General features: G+C 39.0%; 1 protein-coding gene across 3 annotated transcripts in view; it reads left to right on the forward strand.

Annotated features, from left to right (window-relative positions):
• Positions 1 to 24,183, forward strand: part of SLC44A1 (solute carrier family 44 member 1) — a 215,181-nt gene that overhangs the window by 42,637 nt on the left and 148,361 nt on the right. For all 3 annotated transcript variants that reach the window (XM_018052546.1, XM_018052545.1, XM_018052547.1), the window contains exon 2: positions 14,136 to 14,225. In XM_018052546.1, coding sequence (XP_017908035.1) covers positions 14,136 to 14,225 — 90 coding nt within the window. The remainder of the gene's footprint in view (positions 1 to 14,135; positions 14,226 to 24,183) is intronic.

The following is a 24,183-nucleotide window of genomic DNA, read 5'->3' on the forward strand; positions in this document are numbered from 1 at the left end:
GAAACATTCTCTAGAGGGATTCTAAATTATAACTCCTTAATATTTTCTGCTTATATAATTTGAATGCAGAGTCCTTGGTGTGGTTCAGGCTTTACCAAGGAAGCCCAGTTGATGGCTGCCAGGAAGCTTGGCCAACTGTTGTTTCTAGAATTCACCAAGCCCTGGGGCTTCAAGGCTCAGAATCTTGATTTTACTTTATGAGTCCATACTTTTGTTAATAGTAGATTCATGTAAACCATAGGCTTAAGACTCATGCATCATCTCGGGAGGCTAATTTATTAAACTGACCTATAAAAGACCAGAAGATTTTTGTCAGCTTAGCTAGTATTAAGGTAAAGCCAAATTATTATTTAAGAACTATCATATTTATACCTAATAGAAAAGCAGTGATTATTTAAAAATCCAACCCAAATATGGATACATATAGAGAGTCCTTTCCAAAAGTAAAAAATAAAAAAAAAAAAAGAGTCCTTTCCAATCCCACCTCATGAGATAACCGTTGTTCACAGCTTAGTCTATAAATATTCTTCCAGACTCTCTGCGTGTACAATAACTTCCATTGCTCCATTGCTTTATTTTCTGAAGTTCTGTAGTTATGTTATGCACACTGCTTGTCAATTTGTGGGAAGCCAGAGGACAGTGAGGTCGCCTAACGGCATGGAATCAGAGGAAGGGGAGTAGACTGGGTGACTCATGGCACAGCAGCTCAGTATCCTGAATTGTCTATTCAGTGTTCTAGAGTCTGCTGCCCTGGCACCCCTTCCCCTAAACCGTTTGGAAGACCAGCATCAGTGTATCTTTCAGATGGTTATTTGTCACTGCTGCTGCTGCTAAGGCGCTTCAGTCGTGTCCGACTCTGTGTGACCTCACAGACAGCAGCCCACCAGGCTCCCCCGTCCCTAGGATTCTCCAGGCAAGAACACTGGAGTGGGTTGCCATTTGCTTCTCCAGTGCATGAAAGTGAAAAGTGAAAGTGAAGTCGCTCAGTCGTGTCCGACTCCTAGTGACCCCCTGGACTGCAGCCCACCAGGCTCCTCCGTCCATGAGATTCTCCAGGCAAGAGTGCTGGAGTGGGGTGCCATTGCCTTCTCCCTATTTGTCACTACAATTGGCCGATTACAGATCCTGGCACCCAAGAGGTGCTAAATAAATAGTACATGTGTACGCACTTCTCCACCTGGCCCCCTTTTTCTGACAAGTACTTTCTGTAGCTGTGTTTAATACCATGGTCTAGTTTTGCCTTGGTCTGTGTGTCCTTTGGTCTCTTTAAAAGATGACTTTTCTCTCTCTACTTTCATCTGTTTTATCTTATATTTCGGGCTTCCCAGGTGGCTCAGTAGTAAAGAATCTGCCTGCTAATGCAGGAGACTTGGGTTTGATTCCTGGGTCGCAAAGATCCCCTGGAGAAGGACATGGCAACCCACTCCAGTATTGTTGCCTGGGAAATCCCCATGGACAGAGGAGCCTGGCAGCTACAGCCCATTGGGTCGCAAAAGAGTTGGACACGACTTAGTGACTAAACAACAACGACAACCTTATATTTCAGTTCTCTGCAACCTTACTTCTCTTTTCCCCTTATGCTACGTACAAAGGGAATGAAAATCTACACTTTAATAATTCTTGTAATTTCTAATTTCTCAGAAGAAAAATGTTTTCTTTCATCAAATTTTACTATTACCCAGCTCTTTACCTTATACTATTTTGCTTTTATCTTGTATACCTAGTGGAGCTATATTAAAAGTGTTCATATGGAGTCTGTCAGTAAAACTCCATATGTGAAGTGGCCAGAATGACCCCCCTTTAGTGCAGGTTTTCTTATACATACAACGACTCTATTGAGATGTAACCATATACTGTATGATTTACCCATCTTAAGTGTACTGCTCAATGATTTTGAGTATGTCCACTGAGTTTTGATCACTGCAATCAATTTTAGAACATTTTCATCATCCTCTGAAGAAACCTTATACTATTAGCAGTCATTCCCCATTCCCCTCAACTCAAGTCCAACCCTCGGCAAACACTATTTTCTCTTTCTATAGATTTGCCTATTCTGGACATTTCATATAAACAGAATTATGTACAATAAAATGTGGACTCTGTGTTTGGCTTTTTTCAGGTACATTGTTTTCAAAGTTCATCCATGTTATAGTGTGTTTCACGATTCATTCCTTTTTATTCCAAAATGTATCTACCACGCTATGGGATAAATCACATTATGTATCTATTCATCAGTTGGGGAAACAGTGGAAACAGTGTCAAACTTTATTTTTCTGGGCTCCAAAATCACTACAGATGGTGACTGCAGCCGTGAAATTAAAAGACGCTTACTCCTTGGAAGGAAAGTTATGACCAACCTAGATAGCATATTCCAAAGCAGAGACATTACTTTGCTGACTAAGGTCCATCTAGTCAAGGCTATGGTTTTTCCAGTGGTCATCTATGGATGTGAGAGTTGGACTGTGAAGAAGGCTGAGTGCCAAAGAATTGATGCTTTTGAACTGTGGTGTTGGAGAAGACTCTTGAGAGTCCCTTGGACTGCAAGGAGATCCAACCTGTCCATTCTAAAGGAGATCAGCCCTGGGTGTTCTTTGAAAGGAATGAAGCTAAGGCTGAAACTCCAGTACTTTGGCCACCTCATGTGAAGAGTTGACTCATTGGAAAAGACTCTGATGCTGGGAGGGATTGGGGGCAGGAGGAAAAGGGGACAACAGAGGATGAGATGGCTGGATGACATCAACTCCTCGATGGACGTGAGTTTGAGTGAACTCTGGGAGTTGGTGATGGACAGGGAGGCCTGGCGTGCTGCAATTCATGGGGTCACAAAGAGTTGGACATGACTGAGCGACTGAACTGAACTGATTCATCAGTTGATAGGCATTTGTATGTGATTTCCTAATAGCAAAGTAGCGTTTTAAATAATTATTACTCTTGAAATCCAAACAAATGCTATGCAAAATATAGATGGAAGTTATAGAAGGCTAGGAGGAAACAACTGTTTGTTTCCACCTGTTAAACACCACTACAGGTGTTTTCTTCAAATATCAGCAGTAATATTTGGACATTTGGAAATTATCTTTGAAATCAAAATATGTTTAAAAATATGTTATTCTTGGTTATGTCCTATAATTTTCCTGTAAGAAGAAATATTAGCCATGCAAACAATCAATTTAGATAAAACAAGCCACAGAATGTACTATAGTATTTTTGCTGTTCATTTGACCCTTGAACAGCATGGGTTTGAACTGCGTGGGTCTACTTGTTCTCAGATTTTTCCAGCAGTAAATACCACAGTTCCACATGATCTGTGGGTGGTTGAATCCTCCAGAACAGAATCGGAATATGGAAGAAGCATGGATACAGAGGGTTGACTATAAAAGTCATATGCAGATTTTTGACTGAATGGGGTTAGATACCCCTAACCTTTGCATTGTTCAACGGTAAACTGTAATTTTATGCCTCTTATTTCCTCTTCCCTTCCTTTCCACATCCAACCATCCACAGTGTCCATACAAGATACTTTTTTTTAATTAAATTTTTTATTGAAGATAATTTACAATGTTTTGTTAATTTCTGCTGTTCAGCAAAGTGACTCAGTTATAAATATATGTGTTCTTTTTTATATTCTTTCCTATTAAGGTTTATTACAGAATATTGAATATAGTTCCCTGTGCTGTACGGTAGGACCTTGTTGTTTATCCAGTCTATATGTAGTACTTTGCATCTGCTAATCCCAAACTCCCAGTCCACTGCATCTACCCTTTGGCAACCACCAGTCTGTTCCTTATGTCCATACACGATACGGTCTCCCTCAATCCAGGCAGACACTTGAACCTCTGAGCCACCAGGGGAGCCCTATATACAGGATATAGTAACCACAATAAACAGAGCAGAGTTGAGTGATCATGGGTCTTAGGGCTCAACTACCTGCTTCACATCCCTGCTTTTTTTAGTGCTTATTGGCTGTATACGCTGTATACATCTCTCACTACACTGGTGTATTTCCTACCCATTCCAGTACTCTTGCCTGGAAAATCCCATGGCCGGAGGAGCCAGGTAGGCTACAGTCCATGGGGTCGCGAAGAATCGGACACGACTGAGCGACTTCACCTCTCAGATATTACTGGTTTCTAGTGAAGTTTGAAATGTTCTTATCTCTTGTCAATAAGTGGCAGATAGAATGACTTAAATACATTCTGGTTGTTTTCATTGTGCATCTATTTATAGCTGAGCCTATACTGAGGAAGTAGAAAAAGCATGATCTGGAGAAATGGGAGTTAATATTTATCTTTGTTATTTCTTCCATAATTAAATAGCATAAATGGAAGTAAAAAATGCATTATAAGTCTAACTATTTAAAAACTACACTATCCTTTTCTAATGCTTGTACATTGGGATAGGCTATTTTATAAATTGTATACTCAGCATGGCATACTTTTATACCCTGTTTCTGAACACAGCTTTTTATCATTATCACTTTATATGTTACTGTGCAACTCTTTATAATTATCCTTATGGTTGCTTAATATTTAATTCTCATTTTTAACTATTTTCTATTAGTAGTTAATTTCTAATTTTTTTCTCATAATAGCACTGTATTGGACATCCCACATGCAGTTTTTTTAATGTTTTAGATTACTTTGAGTTATTTGAAATGTATCACCAAATTACTTTCCAGAAATGTCTAACTGATATACATTGCTTTCAGTTTCAGAAGAGTCTTTTTTTAAAAAAATTGAAGTATAGTTGATATGCCATATTAAGTTACAAGTGTACAACATAATGATTCACAATTTTTAAAGGTAGTACTCCATTTACAGTTTTTGTAAAATGTTGGCTGTATTCTCTGTATTGTATGATATATCCATGTAGCTTACTTTATACCTAACAATTTATTGCTCTTAATCCCCTACCCCTATATTGCCCCTCTCCCTTCCATCTCCCCGGTAGTAACTGCTACTTTGTTCTCTCTACTTGTTTTTTTGTTACATTCAATAGTTTGTTGTATTTTTTATTCTGCATATAAGTGATACTAATATTTGTCTTCCTCTGTCTGATTTATTTCACTTAGCATTAATACCCTCCACGTCCATCCATGTTGTTGCAGATGGCAAGGTTTCATTCTCTTCTTATGAGTTTCAGCATAGTTTTAACCAGTGCCATCAGCCTTTTCTTCTGAATACTTTTCAGTGGGAGCATCCATCCTAACCATGAACCCTTATGCTCTGGTTTGCAGAGATGCATTTGGAGGAAGATTGGCACTGTCTGTATTCATGTCTCCCAGTCTGTGGGTGGTCAAATATGTTTTGGAGAGTCTCAAAATAAGGTCTCAGAGAAGTCCTACTGAAAAGACTAGACTTCATTAACTAGAATTTCTAAAACTTACTTAAATCTAGAATTTGTTTTTCTCATAGACCCTATTGACAAACCTCTCTGGGAAATGCTATAAATGTGTAATATCTGTAGGAAAAGGAGCCAGCCTGTGATGCAGTAGAATGCTTTTTAGGGAAATGATCTTACGCAGGAGACAGTGAGGACGTTTGCTCAAACATTATGCTACTTGAATGGTGAAAGACCTTGCCTTGTTCATTCATCCATTAAATAAATTTACTGAGAGCCTATTATGTGCTAGACACTGTTCTTCTACTGGTGACATAGCAGTGAATAAAACCAACAAGTCCTTGCCCTGAAGTAGGCAGTAAGTTTGGAAGAATAGCCATTATATAATTCAACCACTTAGGGCAAGGTTCTCTACACATTGTTTCATGTGGAGTAGGTTTCCTCTTGAAGAATTTTAAGTGCTTACTGATCCCTGATTTAAACAAAAAAATAGAAACATTATCCTTACTCTCAAAAAACTCACCATCTACTAGAGAAGTAAGTAATTATAATGTGAAATAATAATTATTGTGATGGTGGTATGATCATAGTGTACAATAGTAACTCCAAAGAAAGGAATGTAATCTATATTTTCATAAATTATTTACCTATAATAGGAATTTTTCCCTTCAGAGTTTTTAGGCACTGCCACAGAACTGAACATATATTTATTTCTGTGCACAATTACTGTAAGACTAAAGGCATCTTCATTGCCAAAGACAAGATCTAATTTTGATTAAAGACATAAATTTACTCACTTCCACTTACCCATTAGCTGTGATATAGGATCGGAGTAGTCTTCATGTTTCTTCTCTATAAGTCATCATAGTCTTCATAAGTCAGTTCTTAGCCATTGCATCAGGGAAAGGAAGCAAGGTTGGAATGAGAATCCCATCTTGAGTACCTGTGAGTTCCTGCTTTAAAAGTCAGTAAAACCATTAGCTACAGGAAACTGGCTATACTATAGTAGGTTGGAGGTGCAAAGTACAGCTTTGGTCCTATCAGTCTGCCCTTGGTGTCACCAAGTACTGAAGATATTCTAACACTTGTAGGCTGTGATGGGGGAGAAATGAAGCCCATAAAAACTGTATAATTAAAACAAAATACTAATTTTAAATTAAAAATGTTACTTTCCACTGATTCAGAAGAAAGGCAAGTTAGAAATACTATTCAAGGGTTACAGACAAGGTTTATCTGTATAATTTTGATGGTGTTTCTTTGCTCATGGAGGTAAAATATGCTGTGAGCTACGTTGTAGGGCAGGAGGAATATGGCCCCTGCCCAGTAATTGTCATGTGCTCGTGTACAAGAAAGACAGCCCCTGGGATGTCTGATGGAAGAAGGACATCTCTGTAACAAACCCACAGTTTTGGTGGTTTTTTTTAGGGCATTCAGGGAAAGAATGAAGTCATTGGCAACATATCTCCCCATGATCTTTCTGTCACTGCGTAAATGCATAACTTAGAGCGACTATCATTGCCATTTCACTCTTTTTCCTTAAACAGGAATGTTTGTGGTTTAGCATAAAGTTCATGAACTAAGAAAAGCAGTTGGACGCAGATGCCTGTATCTTTCCACTCAATGTAGCTTATTACCTTTAACTGCCTGTTAAAATCATGCTTTTATTTTTCCTTTTCAAATATGAATTGCTATCACCAGGCTTAGCAAATGAAACGGATTACTTATGGTAACTGTACGTAGTTATGCACTCCAAATCCTTGAGAGAGCTTTCCCAAAGGACAGGCAATGTCTTTCAAAATCCTATTAGGAGATGTTATTTTCAGGTGCTGTGAACAGAAAGCTGAAAGCCTCCATGTTTTATTGCTAGCCAACTTCATCAGGTCTGCTCACTCTACTGAAAATTGTGGCAAAAATGATACACATCAGCTCTTTATTCTTTTGTTACTACTCTGTGCAAATAAAAGCATATTGGGGAATTTAATGAACCACTAAGTCCTTGGAGGGAGATTTGAAGATTTGAAGTGTATGACTATCTGTCTTTAACACTGGAGGTTTTTCTGTAAAGCAGATTGGCATGAACAAAATAAAGTCTTCACAGATAGCCCAGTACTTACGACATATGTGCTTAAATCACAAATGTCTATAGTAGTGACCTTGGAGATGAATTCAGTGACTAGTGGCTTTCTGGTTGTGCCAAGGAGTAGAGCTGCTGGAACTATGATCCTGTTTCAGAGGTGGTCTGTTTACCCAGAAAATAGAGACTGTGGTGGTCAAAGAAAATTGGAGAGAGGGAATTTGATTATTCAAAGAAGTAATGGACACTTTCCAAGGATACATCCTGGAAATCTGGGTGAAAGACCACATCTTAGCTTGCTTTAGCGTTCACATACAGAGTTGGCTTTTCATTGGAATCTAGGAAAGGCAAGGTGGATGGATCTGTGCTGTAGAGAGGTAGACACAGGAAGGATGACATTAGTATGCCTGTCATTAGGTGTAGGCTTCAGTTTATTGCAATCCCTGGCCAATCAGTCTAACTCTACGTTTTGCTGTTCCATAGGAACATAAGCAAGTGTTGATAACCTTATAATGATAATCTGGATTCTGTTTAAATTTCTAAGTACTTAACCATGAGTAATGAATAATTGTGGTATACCTCCTGACTAATAAAAACACAGGCATAGGCAGTGGTGTCGTTATGAATTGCTGGCCCAAATGGTGTTGGAATTGACTCTGGTTGGTTCTTTATTTTCAGGGCTAATACTACCTATACCCTACTTTTCTTTCTTTGGACCACCCTCCCAGATTGCCACTTATTTGAATGAAGGAGAATGCAGTTCTTTAGCTTGCTCTGGGAAAATAACAAGGGGGAGCCTCTAGTCCTTTAGCCTATCAGAAATTCCAGCTTACAGTGACTCTGGATGTATGTAACCAGATACTACTTAACTCAGTATTAGTGGGAATCTCAATGACATCAACATGAAAATATTATTCTAGTTAGCTTAATAAATATAGCCCTGCACTAATTGTACCAGAAAACAAAGGACAATATGTTTTCTCTTTTCCAAAACCGAAAGGCCTCTATCTAAGTGAAGCAGCCATAAAATGTAGTATAGAGAAATCTTAATGGCTACGAAGAGAGAAAAATGGCTGATTTGTGTGTGTGTTTTTTTAAATCAACTTAATGTTCTGTTTGTTTACTACTACACATTTCTGAGTGGAATAACTCTTATTTGGCAGTCAATATTTCCCATCAGAGCTAAAAAGAATTTTTAGTATGTTTTGGGCACAAAACACATTCTATTTTAGACAACAGAGAATCATTTTTTAGTGTTTGCTTCAGAAGTTTATGAGGTAATTTCAACAAATCTTACAAATGTTTGCTTAATGGTTCCCCATCTCTATTCCTGTAGTACTTTTTACACATCTTTATTTTGACATCACTTATGTTACCAAGTCCTCAGTTTGCCTCTCTTGCTAAACTAAAGCTTTGTGAGGGTAGGGGGCTATCTTACCTGGCTTTGGATCTCATATTCTTTGTATGGTGTTCCATCTATGGGGTCGCACAGAGTCGGACACGACTGACGCGACTTAGCAGCAGCAGCAGCAGCAGCAGCAGTATTTATTTGAAGAACCGACAGGATGCTCTAGAGTGTTACCTGAAAAGTTAAGTAACTTTTTATATAATTTGCAATACTGTTGTTTAAGGCACATTTTTCATTATTGTCACATCATGTTTACAAAAATCTCATGGATCAAGGAAAGACTCATAGCACTAGGTAATAATACTGAGTTATGATAGGAGTCTTTTGGGAATCTTTGTATATCAATCTTAATTAGAAGAGAGTCAAACAGACAGTATGCAGAGTATAAAAAGAGGACAGGGGGCATTCGGTCTTTGCCGTTAGGTATCACTTGGATCTTTGACATCCTGGAGTTTGGACTCTGCTTGTTTCCAAATTTGAGACCTCGCTGACTTTTTGTCTTACGTCTGGATTGTTGCTATTGCCTTTCTGATCCTTTTATGTCTTCCAGCCTCCCCTGTTTCTGTGAACTAGATTCACACCTGTCAGACCTTTTCCTGCCTGGTTGGTTTCCTGGCTTGGCCCACCTGCCTGCCCTGTTACTGCTGATGCCCTCCAGTGATGCCTGATTTGACTCACTGGTTGTAACATATCACTTGCCAAAACCTTTGTGAGTGACTGTTATCTACAAAAACATTTACTCAACAACTGGTGTCTTCACTTGAAATAATATGGAAATCTAAGACAGAACTTTTCACAGGATTTACTTCCTATGAAATCAAATTCATCAGAATGCCTCGGTTTTAACCGTTAGGGCTCATGGTGCGTGTGAAGTCTAGGATGTAGTTACCTGTACTATGACTTCTGAAAGAGATATTATGGAAGTTGGTTTTGTTTTGTTTTAAAATCTATGATGTGTAAAATGTAGGAAGGAATGTGAAAATGTTAAACATTGTTCCTCCCTAACTTTAAAGATATGAATATAATACAAACATCAGGCAGATATCAGCTGTGATCTGATTTAGATTTATTTTTTATGGTCTAGTACTAGTAGTAAAAATTATAATTCTGCTTTCTAGGTTATTAATCTTGTAGAGTGTGCAGGAAGACTGTAATGTGAATGCTGTTATGCGCATATATTTACATCCTTATTTTAAAAATACTTTATTATGGAAAAGTTTAAAACTTCATTTTACCTATTTTTGAAAGTCTTTATTTCTTTGTGTAGTATCCAAGTTTGTCTCGTACTCTTCTGCCTGAATAACTTTCACATTTTTTGTACTTCAGTTTGCTGCTGATAAATTCTCTTAGGTTTTGTTGAAAAAGTCTTCATTTCTGAGAGGCATTTTCTCTGGGTATAAAATTCTGAGTCACTAATGCTTTTCTTTTTTCTTTTTAATTCTTTCAGTAATTAAAAGAGGTCATCCCATGGTTTTTTTTGCTTTGCACAATTTCTGATAAGAGGTTTGCTTAACGTTTGCTTCTTTGTGTACAGTGTGCCCTTCCCTCCCTCTTGCTGCCATCAAAATGATGTCTCTGTGTTTGGTTTTCAACATTTTGAATATAGTTTGTGTAGGGCGTGTATGTGTGCATGTGTGTGTTGTATTTATCCTGCTTGGAATTCTCTCAGCTTCTTGGATCTATGCTTTGATTTCTTCTGTTATTTTTGGAAAATTCTGTCAGTATTTCTTCTAACATGTCCTCTGCTCCATTTATTCTTCTGGGATTACAGTTACACACGTTAGACCATTTGATATTATCCTATAGCTCTTGGACATTCTGTTCTGGGTTTTTAATTTTAATTTTCTTTTTTTTGTGTTTCACTTTGGGTAATTTCTGTTGACCTATTCTTGAATTTATTGAGCTTTACTTGGAAGTGTTTAGTTTACTGATGAGCCTGACAAAGGCATTCTTCATCTCTGTTATCATGGGTTTTTTTTCTTTTTTTTAAGCGTTTTCTTAATTCTTTCTTATAGTTTCCACCTCTCTGCTAGAGTTTGAGGACTCAGGTTTCAGTAGTGAATTTTCCACTTATTTTCTCTGAATCTTGGTTTTCTCTTTTACAAAGCTGAAAAACTGGGACTATATAATGATAACTAACAGAATTGTTTTGAAGATGAAGCAGTTGATCTTGAGCAAGTCAAGGCAAGTCTCTTTCTTTTCCCTTGGTCACTTAAAGACTTGGAATGTATGATTCCTTTGGTCTTACTTAGTTCCTGTAACATAAGATTCTGTGAATGGGAAGAGACCTAACACTGATTGACAGCCTGTATTAACCTTATGCAGAATTTGAGAAAGGGATAAAAATCACATTTAAAAAGTGCTTTTGAAAACATTTTACTTTTTCTAGGTCTATGTGGATTTTAATTGGAAGAAACAGACAGCATTAAATCCAGTTACCACTTGGTTAAGTCTGTTAAAGAATCATTTAAATTTTTTCAACTGTTGGGTTTCCTGACTTGCTTGAGAAATTTCATGGCCTATAAAACATATCACTCTTTTTCTCTGTGCCTATAGAATTTTAAATTATTGGGTTGCAGTTTGCAGTGTGAGGAAAGTTTGCAGTGTGAGGAAAAAGTAATGGAGGTATTTTTGCTCTTTACTGACTAAGTGTAAAATGAATGATATTCTCACTGGATTTGGCTTTGTGGCCACAGGCTTGGGTTCAGATCCCAACTGCACAGTTGTGAAACCTTGGTCTGATAATTTAACTTTGGGGCCTGAGTTTCTTAGCTGTGCAATAAGGATGATACCTGCATCAGAGAGCTGTTTTAAAGGTAATATGTGTAAAGCTTTGGGTATAGTGCCTATTTAATAGGAATCAATAACTGAGAGCTTTAAAAACAGTAGCTACAATGAAAGATGCCACCATTAAGTTGAAGTTTTATTAAATAGAAGGGGAAAGGTGAGTTTAATATTCTTTCTGTTCTTTCAGTGAAAGGGTCCACCTGGTAAGGGGATATTTTAACAATAGGGAGAAGGTTAACTGAAAAGTGAGTATTGGAGAATAAGAATTATAAACAAGAGTTAGTGTTTACTGTGTGATAGATGGTCACATTTAATCCTCAACATAGCCAGTGAGATAAACTGCCCTTCCTGGAGAAGCTTTTCTTTATCTGAGTGAGGGTGACCACACCCTTTTTTTGTATTCTTCTGATCCACTTTGTACTCTGTGACTGTTTTTTATTTAACCCCTATCCTCTCTCTACTTCTCATCCCCCGTGAGAGGTTTTCTATGTATTTGGCCCAGAAATTGCCCACAGTAAATTGAATTCTTGAGATACTGAATCATTGTGTTTTTCTGGTCAAAATGAAATTCTACCATCTTTATGTTAAAGGTGAAATTTTAAGCATTAAATGTGAATGTTGATCTAAAGTAAAGATACTAAAAAAAAAAAAATGTTGTGGATAAAGAGAATGCTCAGTCAGACTTGTTCCCCCTCCTTCCCCTGATACATACTGTTTGTTAAGATAAGCAAACATAGTATTTCAAAGTAGCCCTTGTTCTGGAAATCGCCTTAGAGTAAATTTAATGAATTTCAAAGAGGTGTCCAAATTCTGTGTTTGTAAGTAATTTTACTGTAATGGATATTATTCAAGATTGAAATTATTTAATACAAAGAAACATTCTTTTTCATACTGGAAGCAACTGTCTTCCCAAACACAGCCCACAATACAGGCATTCTTATTTGAATAACACTGGGAATAATGTCAAACTATTTTTGCAGGTTTTTTTTTTTTTTTGGTCATTGCACAAGTTTTCACAAAACTACATTCCTGATCATAGATTTTTAGAACTGGAAGGAACCTAAGAGATTTAATCTCACTTCTTCCTGCCACCCAGAGAGATGAAGTGATTTATCTAAAATTGTTTAGCTACCTAATAACAGAGCTAAGGAGAGGACAGAGTCCTTTATCCATTCTCCATAGTGCTACATTCCTCTGGAAAAAAACTGCCTACTTGCACTTGGTTTTTAATGCTAGTTAGAGCCTTAGGGTAAGGTTTTTTCCCATGACTAACTAGTGCTCTTTTGTTTTCTTGTGTGGGTGTTTGGAAACAAGCTATCAAGGGTGGTGGGGTTTTTGTTATCCTTGTTGAACAACTCAGAGTCTAAGGCACTGAAAAGAAAAGGCATTTGTCTGGTTAGCATTTAGGGGTCAGAAGGAGTAGTTGTAGCTCCAAATTTTTGCTCTTAACATCAATAGGCAGATGTTTTAAAGTTGAGTTTTGTAACCTAGGGTCTGAATTCCCTAAACTTTTTGAGAAAATTATGCAGCTACATGCTTATCTCCTAAGAAAAGGATCTGTAGCTTTCATCAGTTTGTCAAAGTTAAAAATTATTTTTTTTAGAAGGAGGAAAAGCTAAGCAAACTTAATTGAGAACTGTGTCCCCACTCTTTTTTATAGGGTTTTTTTTTTTATTAAAAAAATTTAGTATTTATTTTGTCTGTGCTGGTTCTTTGTTGGAACAGCAGACTTCTCTAATTGTGGCATGTGGGCCTAATTGTGTATGTAAAATCTTAGTTCCCCAACCAGGGATGGAACCCAGGTCCCCTGCATTGAAGGCGTGAAGTCTTATCCACTGGACAACCAGGGAAGTCCCTGGGTCCTCATTCTTGAATTCTGAATACTAATTATACTAGGGGGTTCCCTTCTTTCCAGCCTCCTTCTGCTAGTGTCCTTCCTTCTGACAAGCCTTCTGGATAGTTTCCTGTATCTTGTCATGGAAGCCACTGGAGGCCCTAGCCTTCTTTTTGCAGAACTTTTCCCATAAGTTTCCTAAGCCTTCAATAGAAATTCATTTTACTCAGCTTCCTTCCTAGATGAGAACATGTAGAAAAGCATGTTCTACATTTTTAAGTCTGGCAAAAGTCACACAAAGAAAAAGCTACCACTAAGACTGACGTTGGAAGAATTTGTTTATTCATTTTACAAAGTCTGTACTGACCACATACCACGAACCCTCAGGCATCGTGTAAGATGCTGGGAAATGAGAAGTGGTCTCTTATGCAAAGCTCACATTCTGCTAGGGACACACTTCAGTGGTAGTAATTCAGCATGCTAACTGCTCTAAGAGAGGTACCAACAAAGCACTGACATCAGTCCTGGCCAGGAAGAGAGATGGGTATTAGGGTAAAATTCACAGAAAAGTGACAGATATTTGAGTTGCATCTTAAAGGTTCAGGATTTTAGATATCAGTGTTATGTTTGTGCCTTCCTCACTTCAACTAAAATTCACATTTACCACTCTCTTATTTTGTGTTTTCAATTAGAGCTCCAAGCGAGAATGGAAGCCGCTGGAGGACCGTAGCTGCACAGACATACCGTGGCTGCTGCTTTTTATCCTCTTCTGCATTGGGATGGTAAGAAGCTCACAGATCCTCAAACATGAACCCATGATTCAAGGGGATGATGGGGAGTTGGTTTGAAGAGGGAACTTGTTATTTAGATATTTATTTATATTTGTAAATGAATAATCCCTCTTGAATTGCTTATAACTGGAAGTTCTAGGATACCATAGAATTAGGGGTTTTTTTCCCCATACACTTAAGTGGTATTTGGTACCCCTTGACTTTTTTTTTTTTTTTGGTTTGCATGATAACTGAGATCAAAATTGAGGAATAATTGAAACTCTCTCTTTGACTAGATCATTTCAGAAAGCCAGAAAGCCTTTGAAATAAATATCCATGAACTCTAAGCTTGATGCACGTGTTGAGCAGAGTAGTGGTCATGGAGTTGAGTCCTGAGTGTTTATCCAACCCAGTCACACAGTCCTGACAGTTATTTTTTTTTGCCAGTCAGTTTTTCAGGGACTTGATGTGCCTTTCTATAAAATTAGAGGTTTTTCTTGATGATGTCTACAATGCTCCCAGTTGTGACATTTTTTTTTGAGTTCTTCTTAGAGGGGAGTCTGGTTGCTCCCTGCTTCTTCCTCTTTCTACCCATACTAGGCTCCTGCTGCCTGCTGTGCCTATGGAAATAAGTGGCATTTCTCAGTCGGGGATCATGGGAGCTGGTGATTTTCCAGTGGATATGGAGGATGGATGAGCAGAGTCCCTGGTGCAAAGCGTTGGGGCTGTGTTTATTCAGATTGCATCCCCGGTCTGCCCTGCAGGAGTTTCCACACAGGCTTCAGGGACTTTAGTATCACTGCCGTTGTACTGGGCTGGACAAGAGGTAGAAAGCAGCCCTTTTAGAGCTAGCTGATATTTCAAGCTGGAAAGCATTTAGAAATCCTCATCTGGTCCATCACCCTCATTATACACATCAAGAACATCAGACCACAGAGATGAAAGTGACCATCCCGAGGCCACACCGCTAGTTAACAGCAGAGCTGGGAACAGAGCCCAGTCTCTTACCTTCCAGGCCAGTGCTCTTTTCTGTCACCTTGTTTCTCCCTCGAGGGAATTGTGCAGACAGTATTGTCCTCTCTCTCTTAGTCTTTGCAACTCGAAACACGATTATGCTACCTTCAGTTCAGTTCAGTCATTCAGTCATGTCTGACTCTTTGCAACCCTATGGACTGCAGCGTGCCAGGCTTCCCTGTCCATCACCAACTCCCAAAGCTTGCACAAACTCATGTCCATCAAGTCGGTGATGCCATCTAACCATCTCATCCTCTGTTGTCCCCTTCTCCCGCCTTCAGTCTTTCTCAGCATCAGGGTCTTTTCAAATGAGTCAGTTCTTCACATCAGATGGCCAAAGTATTGCAGTTTCAGCTTCAACATCAGTCCTTCCAATGAATATTGAGGACTGATTTCCTTTAGGATGGACTGGTTGGATCTCCTTGCAGTCCAAGGGACTCTTTCAAGAGTCTTTTCCAACACCACAGTTCAAAAGCATCAATTCTTCTGTGCTCAGCTTTCTTTATAGTCCAACTGAATCCATACATGACTACTGGAAAAACCATAGCTTTGACTAGACGGACCTTTGTTGGCAAAGTAATGTCTCTGCTTTTTAATATACTGTCTAGGTTGGTCATAGCTTTTCTTCCAAGGAGCAAGCATCTTTTAATTTCATGGCTGCAGTCATTGTCTGCAGTGAGTTTGGAGCCCCCCAAAATGAAGTCTCTCACTGTTTCCATTGTTTTCCCATCTATTTGCCTGAAGTGATGGGCCAGATGCCATGATCTGCTACCTTAGGCACGCTTTTTTTTTTTCCCCCCTCTCAAGTGTGCGTGTATTTAATCTTTTCCCCATACCTTTTTTTTTTTAAAGGAATCTGATTGTTTTTCATTATTGCTACTTTTTAGGTAATCTTATTCTGTGTCTCTCTGCAACTGCCTACCTCGCAAACATCATTTGAGAACAGCCCTTTTCATGGGTAATGAGCAGAAGTGTGGACACCAGTCCAGCTCCTGAACCAAGCGAAAGAAAACAGGGAACTTTGATGAGATATAACACGTTCAGTAAAATAAAAGAGTGTTAGTTTTAAAAATAATAGATGGCTCTGTTTCACCAAATCTAGGATATTTTGAAAACATCAGAATTACTCATTTCCTAACTTAGAACTTGTAAGATATTGTTCAAGAGTCTACTTAGTTTAATGGAGTAGAAACTGAAATCCAGCATCCAAGGGTAGAGGAGATATCTTTGCTAACAGAAGTAGTCCACAACCTCTCCCCACCTCCTGAGTTTCCCTCTGGGACAAATAGCAGCTGACCTTTCAAAATTATGTTTATAAAAATATGTACCTACCTCCCAAGGTGCTTTTGATTTTCTGTGCTAAAATAGCTCAGGAAAGTGCAATCATTAATGTTAATAGACTGATTTGGGAGTGACTGGAGAGTCAGGAGCTATTTGTTTACTGAAATGTTTTAATGCAATGGTAATTAATATAATGTTGATTTCAGTGTGGTGGTAATTAAGACCCATTGTATGTACTTTTAAATGCAGGCATAGTGTTATTTGGTTTGGAATGTTTCTTTTTATGGATTACCATTCCTTGGAGTAGAGCTAACATCAAATTTTACCATGTGGAAACTGGAGAAATCTCAAAGTTCTGTTGCCTACCTTACTGGCGTAACAGTAGACTAAAAGTTTTTTTTGTCTTCTGAATATTTGTTTTGTATGTTTTTGGTGATGGCAGTTTAGTCACTAATTCTTGTCTGACTCTTGTGACCCTGTTGACTGTAACCTAACAGGCTCCTCTGGCCATGGGATTTCCCAGGCAAGAATACTGGAGTAGGTTGCCATTTCCTTTTCCAGGGGCTCTTCTCGACCCAGGGATGGAACCCGGGTTTCACACATTGCAGCTGGTCTCCTGCATTGCAGATGAGTTCTTTACCGACTGAGCCACTAGGGAAGCCTTGTATGTTGTTTAAGAGTCGCGTTTCATTTTTGTCTTCAGATTTCATTCTGTAATACCTTTAAGAGAAACATTCAACAAATATTTTTTGAGCATTATCATGGGCTTGATGCTATCATATATATATTTATCTCACTAAATTCTCCCAATTACCCTATAAAATGAGTTTTATCCCAGTTTACAGGCAAAGGATACTGAATATTAGCTTATCTAAGAATATACTGCTGCCCATGAGTGGCAAAAATAGAAAAGGAACTGGAATTTTCTGCCTATATTCTTTTCATTTAATGGCCAGTTGCTTCTGCTTTTATAGGCATTTTCTTTCTCAATCCTCTTACAGCCTGTCATTCAAACCATATCTTTACTCACTGCTCTTACTTGCAGTTCTCTGCTCACTCCTTGGTGTCTGCTCTCTAGTTCTGAAATATTTTAAGATCTTGTCATCTTTCACTCATCTTTACCACTAAATCTTTTTATTTATGCATGTTCATCTCATCATAAATATGTGTACTTCTCTATTGTTTCTTCTCTTACTTTTAAAATATTTTCCATGCTTGAATTGTCTAGAACTTAGGATATTTTTTAAAGTAAATTTCTGTCAGTCTTTGTGAGAGTTATCATCTCCAAGATTGGAGCTTATTTGGTATTTTGAAATCATTGGATATATGCTTCAGTTCAGTTCAGTTCAGTCGCTCAGTCGTATCCGACTCTTTGCGACCCCATGAATTGCAGCATGCCAGGCCTCCCTGTCCATCACCAACTCCCAAAGTTCATTCAGATTCGCATCCATCGAGTCAGTGATGCGATCCAGCCATCTCATCCTCTGTCGTCCGCTTCTCCTCCTGCCCGCAATCCCTCCCAGCACCAGAGTCTTTTCCAATGAGTCAACTCTTCACATGAGGTGGCCAAAGTACTGGAGTTTCAGCTTTAGCATTATTCCTTCCAGAGAACACCCAGGACTGATCTCCTTTAGGATGGACTGGTTGGATCTCCTTGCAGTCCAAGGGACTCTCAAGAGTCTTCTCCAGCATCACAGTTCAAAAGCATCAATTCTTCCGCACTCGGCCTTCTTCACAGTCCAACTCTCACATCCATACATGACCACTGGAAAAACCATAGCCTTGACTAGACGGACCTTAGTCGGCAAAGTAATGTCTCTGCTTTTCAATATGCTTACCCTGTTCTAAAAAATTACATGAATTGTACCTCTTAATTTCTGTTTTCCATTAAGGTAGTAAACAAGTGGTTCTCAACACTAACTGCATATTAGAATTTGCTGGGATTAAAATAAAAATACTCATTTTAGGGCCCCACCCCACTGAATCTGATTTAATCTCTTTGATTCTAATATTCAGCCAGGGTTGAGACCCACTGTTGTAGGCACTGATATACTGTTGCTGTTTTAAGCAAGAAATGATATGACTGGGTTTAGAAAGATGGCCCTGGTAGCCAGTGTAAATGTAAAGTCATTGTAAAGGGGGAAGAGATTTCAGGCCACCACTTTGGAGGCTGATGCAGTGGTTCAGATGAGTCTAAATAAGAGGTAAAAAATCTGAAATAAGTAGTAAAAGAGAGAAGGAGACAGATTGAAGAAGTGGAATTAATAATGTTTGATGTCATCAGTGTTACAGGCAAGTGGGATACTAAGGGGTTCTGTTATGGGTTATATTATGGGATATGTATATGGTTCCGTGTAAGCTGTTTTCAGCTCAGATCCTACTCCAGCTCCTTGTAGGTTCCAAACCACAGTTTCTGCGCACACAAAGGAACAAGAGTAGGATGGATAAACAAAGTGCAACTCTTAGTACCCAAGCAGTCACTTGATTACCAATAAAGAATTCCTCAATAAGCATGGCTTGTGGAATGAAGCTTGGGCCACATGATCTCAAGGTTCTTCCCACCTTAGGCTGACTTTATTCTGTTCCAAGGAGAGGTAAATGTGAAAAGAGGAGAGAAAAGAGATTCACATGTACCAAATTTGCCCAGATCATCGTACCACAAAAGTCAGGATAAAGAGGAAGCTGGGGCTCCCCTGGTGGCTCAGTGGTGAAGAATCTTCCTGCCAGTACTAGAGATGCAGGTTCGATCCCTGATCTGGGAAGATCCCACGTGCTACAGATCAGCTAAGCCCGTGTGCTGCAACTACTGAGCCCATGTGCTTCAGCAACCGAAGCCCACATGCCCTAGGGCCTGTGTTCCACAACAAGAAAAGCTACCTCAATGAGAAGCCCGGGCACCCCAACTGGAAATTAGCCCCTGTTTTCTGAAACAAGAGAAAAGCCCACACAGCAATGAAGACCCAGCGCAGCCAAAAATAAATAAATAAATAAATAAAATTTTATATATCCTAAAAGGAGTACATGCTTTGAAAGATAGAAGATACAGACAACTCATACAACTTATTCCTAATCATTATTGCTGCTTACTATGGACTGGGTACTATTCTCTGCACTCAACACAGATTTAATTTTCACAACTGCTCAATGCTACTCTGGTTATCATCATTCCCATTTTACAGATAAGGGGGCACAGGGATATGTTAAATAACTTGTCTAAGATTACATGGTGGCAGCATTGAACCCAAGAGAGAAGAGGAAGGAGGCAAGGCCTCAAGAGACAGTCCCTTCTTTGTTGCCTGGAATTGGGAGCAATGGAAGCTGTTGTTGAGAAAATGGACCCGTAGAACACAGTAACCTTACCTGCCAGTTAAATGTTGTCTACTCAATATTTCAGACTCTTTGAGCAAAGAGTTCAGCATTACTGCTTCCTCTAGTGCGGAGTTAGAAAGCTAGCGTCCTCTCCCTCTGTATCTTAGCTGTGCAGACTAGTCAGACATGGTGCTTCTGATGGAGATGGGGCGTATGCCGGAAGGGAAAGCAGTTTGGGGAAACGTGGAAGGAACTGAGTTGTGGACATGTAGGGTGTGTGCATAGGGATAAGCAGTTGGAAGTACAGAGTTGGAATTTTGGAGAATGATCTGGACTAGAGCTGAATTTTAGAGCCATTATTGCATAGGTCGTCCCTTCAGACTGCTTTCAAGGACCTTTTTTATTTTATAGTCTTAGTCTAGTTCTCTGAGTGTAGTGTTTCTACCTCATTAACTCTTGTGGAGCAGGCAGCACAAAGGGAAAGATTCAAAGACTTACTGAAGTGTTTAGTCACCTGTGTGATGGGCTGTGCTTTGCTAGGATCATAGAATAGGAAGAACAGCATGCCAGAAATTACCTTAAGGTCACCTGATCCAAATGACTGCCTGCTCTCTGTTAAATCCTTTGGTTTTTCTTTTTTTATTATTGTGGTAAAATATACATAACTTCGTTTTCCCTGGTAGCTCAGCGGTAAAGAATCCACTTCTAATGCAGGAGACACAGGAGGTGCCAGTTCTGTCCCTGGGTTGGAAAGATCCCCTGGAGAAGGGAGTGACTACCCACTCCAGTATTCTTGCCTGGAAAATCCCATGGACAGAGGAGCCTGGCAGGCTACAGTCTATGGGGTTGCAAAAGAGTCAGACACCACTGAGCAACTGAGCATACACACGCATACACACATACATAACTTAAAATTTATTATTTTGACTATTTTTAAATGTACAGTTAAATCCATTTACTTTTAATCTACTCTTCCTCGCCCCCTGCACATACTACATGCTCAGTCATTAAAGTGGATCAAATGGGTCTGTACTTCTCCCTGAAAGTATAGCCTAAAAATGTTTACTCTTTTTCTATAAATTTTGGAAGTGGAAGGACTTTTGAGATTAATCTAATTCATTCCTAATGACAGGTAAGGAGACTGAGCCTCAGAGAATTTAAAGTGATAAAGTGACTTCAGGGTCATGAGTATTTGCAGCTGGTTTCAGTTCTCAGTACATATTCTTTGTCTATGTTTTTTCAATTGCTCAGGCTGCCCGTGAAATAGCCTCTCTGATTTTACCTTCCTCATGCCCCGTTATTTTTTCTTTTGAGAATATTTCAGTTCTTTCAGGGTGAACTTGATATTTCCTAGACTTCCAGCCATTCTTGTTTTTTCCTTCTTTCCTCTTTCTTAGAGTAATATATCCCATTAAACTTTAAAGAAATCCCAAAATCTGGCAGATTGCCAAGGCTTTTAAATTTATTTTTGAAATTTGTTTGCATAAGTATTAGTTCTGTATCAGACTTTCTAATCCAATGCTGTTTGCTGAAGGAGATCAACCCTGGGATTTCTTTGGAAGGAATGATGCTAAAGCTGAAACTCCAGTACTTTGGCCACCTCATGCGAAGAGTTGACTCCTTGGAAAAGACTTTGATGCTGGGAGGGATTGGGGGCAGGAGGAAAAGGGGACAACAGAGGATGAGATGGCTGGATGGCATCACTGACTTGATGGACACGAGTCTGAGTGAACTCCGGGAGATGGTGATGGACAGGGAGGCCTGGCGAGCTGCAACTCATGGGGTCGCAAAGAGTCGGACGCCACTGAGCGACTGAACTGACTAACTGACTGAATAGCCTCCTGGTCTCAGAGTTCTTGGAAAAGGAGGAACAGAAGCCAAGTGTTACTCTAAGGTTTGACAAGTTAGTTACTAGCAGACTGACTCCAAGTGTTGTTTGAGGTTAAGAGAGATAGTCTTTGAGAAAAAATTCTGGATATATTTTCATTAATCCCTGGGAGAAGGCTGTAAGCCTAAAGTCTTGAAACACAATGCCATATTCATACTCCCTCCCCACCCCTCATGCATGTTTTGTTGACTTTTCTTTTCTTCAGAGCAAAGCTAAGACCTCTGCCTTGCTCAGTGGTGTGGTAAAGGCTCCATGTGTGAAATTCAACCATTGCTTGTGAAATGAAACGTGTCCTTTTTTTTTTTTTGACTAAGAGTGAGTGAAACTAAGCCAAAACTCTTACTTAAATTGAACTAAACTTGTGATGTGAAGGGGAAATGGACACAGTCCATTAATTAGCCAATTGTTTTTCTTCCACATAGACAATAGGCACTCATTAGCTGCCAGATCTTGCCTGTGATCTACCATCTCTGGTCTCTTTATCTGATTTGAGTCACCTCCTAATTGTGATTAGATTTGTCTGCTCCTTCTCACTCTCTCTTGAAATAGCAGTTCTGAAAGCACTTCAGTAGCTCAGTCATTTTAAGTTCTTAACCGTGATTCTGTTCCTTACGAATAGACTCCTTTCTCTCTAATGATTGCTCCCTATTATAGGTGTATAAAAGCTTTCCTATCCCCCTTACAACTTGCTTCATTAATGTGATTTCCTTCTGCTAAATAACACTCCATCTGCCTCTTGGAGCCATTGAATTATAGAGTACATTCTGTAAAGTTTCTCTTACCCTATTTTAATTTCATGTACCACATTTTTTCTCATCTGAAAAAAATGAGAAATATTGCTTCCTGCATTTGGATTTCACAATTTTTTTTAAAAAAAGAGATTGTCTTTTTAATTATATTTGGCCTAGTTCTCCATTGTCACTACTTGTACCATATGGGACATCTCCAGGATAACAGTCATGGTTTCTCTCTCTCTCACTAGCTTCCTATTCCCCTTCCTTTCCCTCCTACAGCTTCTCACCCTCTCTACTCTAATGCTTTGGGAAGCTACTAAGAAGTTTAAATGGCCTATGTGAAAATATGTCGGTGTTCCATTTTGCTATATATATGAGACATTTATAATTTATACTCTGCCTACATCCCAGAGGGATATGAGGTGGCCTATTACTGAAAAACACAAACACACACATGCACAAAAACACACACATGTACATCTCCAACAGTGCTGTTAAACAGAGTTATAAAGGGACTTCAGAAACCACTGAAGGCCATCTCTAACACAAAGTACTTATCAAATATAAGAAGAACATTTCTATAAAAAGTGAAAGAAGAACATAACCTTTTAATTATGCAAGGGCTTTGCTATTTTAGACGAGTAGTGAAAGAAGATGGTAATTGTGGTCTGAATGTTTCTCTGTAATGACAAAACGACTGACAGTATTTCTCACTCCCCCCACACCCCCTAGAAAATTTTTTCCCAAAATTTAGAACTGAAGGGATTTTTGGTTAATCCCCAATTACTGTTATCAACTTCTTTAGTCTGACTTTTTCTTTAGCAGCTACAATATATTGACTACCTGCTGTGTCCAGGCCCGGCTAAAAGTTAGAAATGTGTTATCTCATGGAGGCCCCATCATTTGGCTGTGAAACAGTTGATATTATTTTTTGTCATAGACGAGGAAGAAACAGTCTAAGAAGGTAAATGGATCAAGGTTATATGGTGGTAAATGGTAGAGTGAGGGTTTGAATCCAGATCTTTGTGGCTCCTCTTTCTATTACTCTATGATGCCTTTCATTAAAAGACCTATATTGGAAAGGTTCACCATTAACCTTAGTATCTTTTGTTAAAGATAACAGAAACTCAATCTTTTAGTGACCTCATTGCAAGAATATATCTTAACCTCTGTCTTTTCTCCCAGTTCAGTTTATTAACAGTGATTCACCGTATTTCCTGTTCTTATGCCCAGGAGCCTGCAGTTGAGTGTAGGGCTTATTGCTTTGCTTTGATCAGTGCACCCTTGACTTGGCAAACATGATGCAGGGCCGTTGGTACTGTGGTGAAGCATATCCCCATGAAATGAAGTGACCTCTGTGGCACATGGACCCAGGGCCTCACTGTCCTTGAGTCTCCAATATTCAGAGCGTGAATGTACTTCACCGTATAATTCTTTGGCTTCTGCACAACTTTATTGCAGGAAGAGAACAGAAGTGTTGTGTGTTCTGAAGTGATAATTCAAAACCCACGTACCTATTGTTCTTTGAATTTTTGTCTTTCATCTGTTGCTATTCTTCATTTAACAGAACTCTTTGACAATCAAATAAAACTAAAGAATAGGGATTTCCCAGGTGGTCCAGTGGCTAAGACTCCGAAATCCCAATGCAGGGGGCCCTGGCTTCAATCCCTGGTCAGGGAACTAGATCCCACATGCTACAGCTAAGATCCAGTGTAGTCAAATAAATAAATATTTTAAAAAATTT

The sequence above is a fragment of the Capra hircus genome, chromosome 8 (genome assembly GCF_001704415.2).
Source record: "Capra hircus breed San Clemente chromosome 8, ASM170441v1, whole genome shotgun sequence".
NCBI classification, from domain to species: domain Eukaryota; kingdom Metazoa; phylum Chordata; class Mammalia; order Artiodactyla; family Bovidae; genus Capra; species Capra hircus.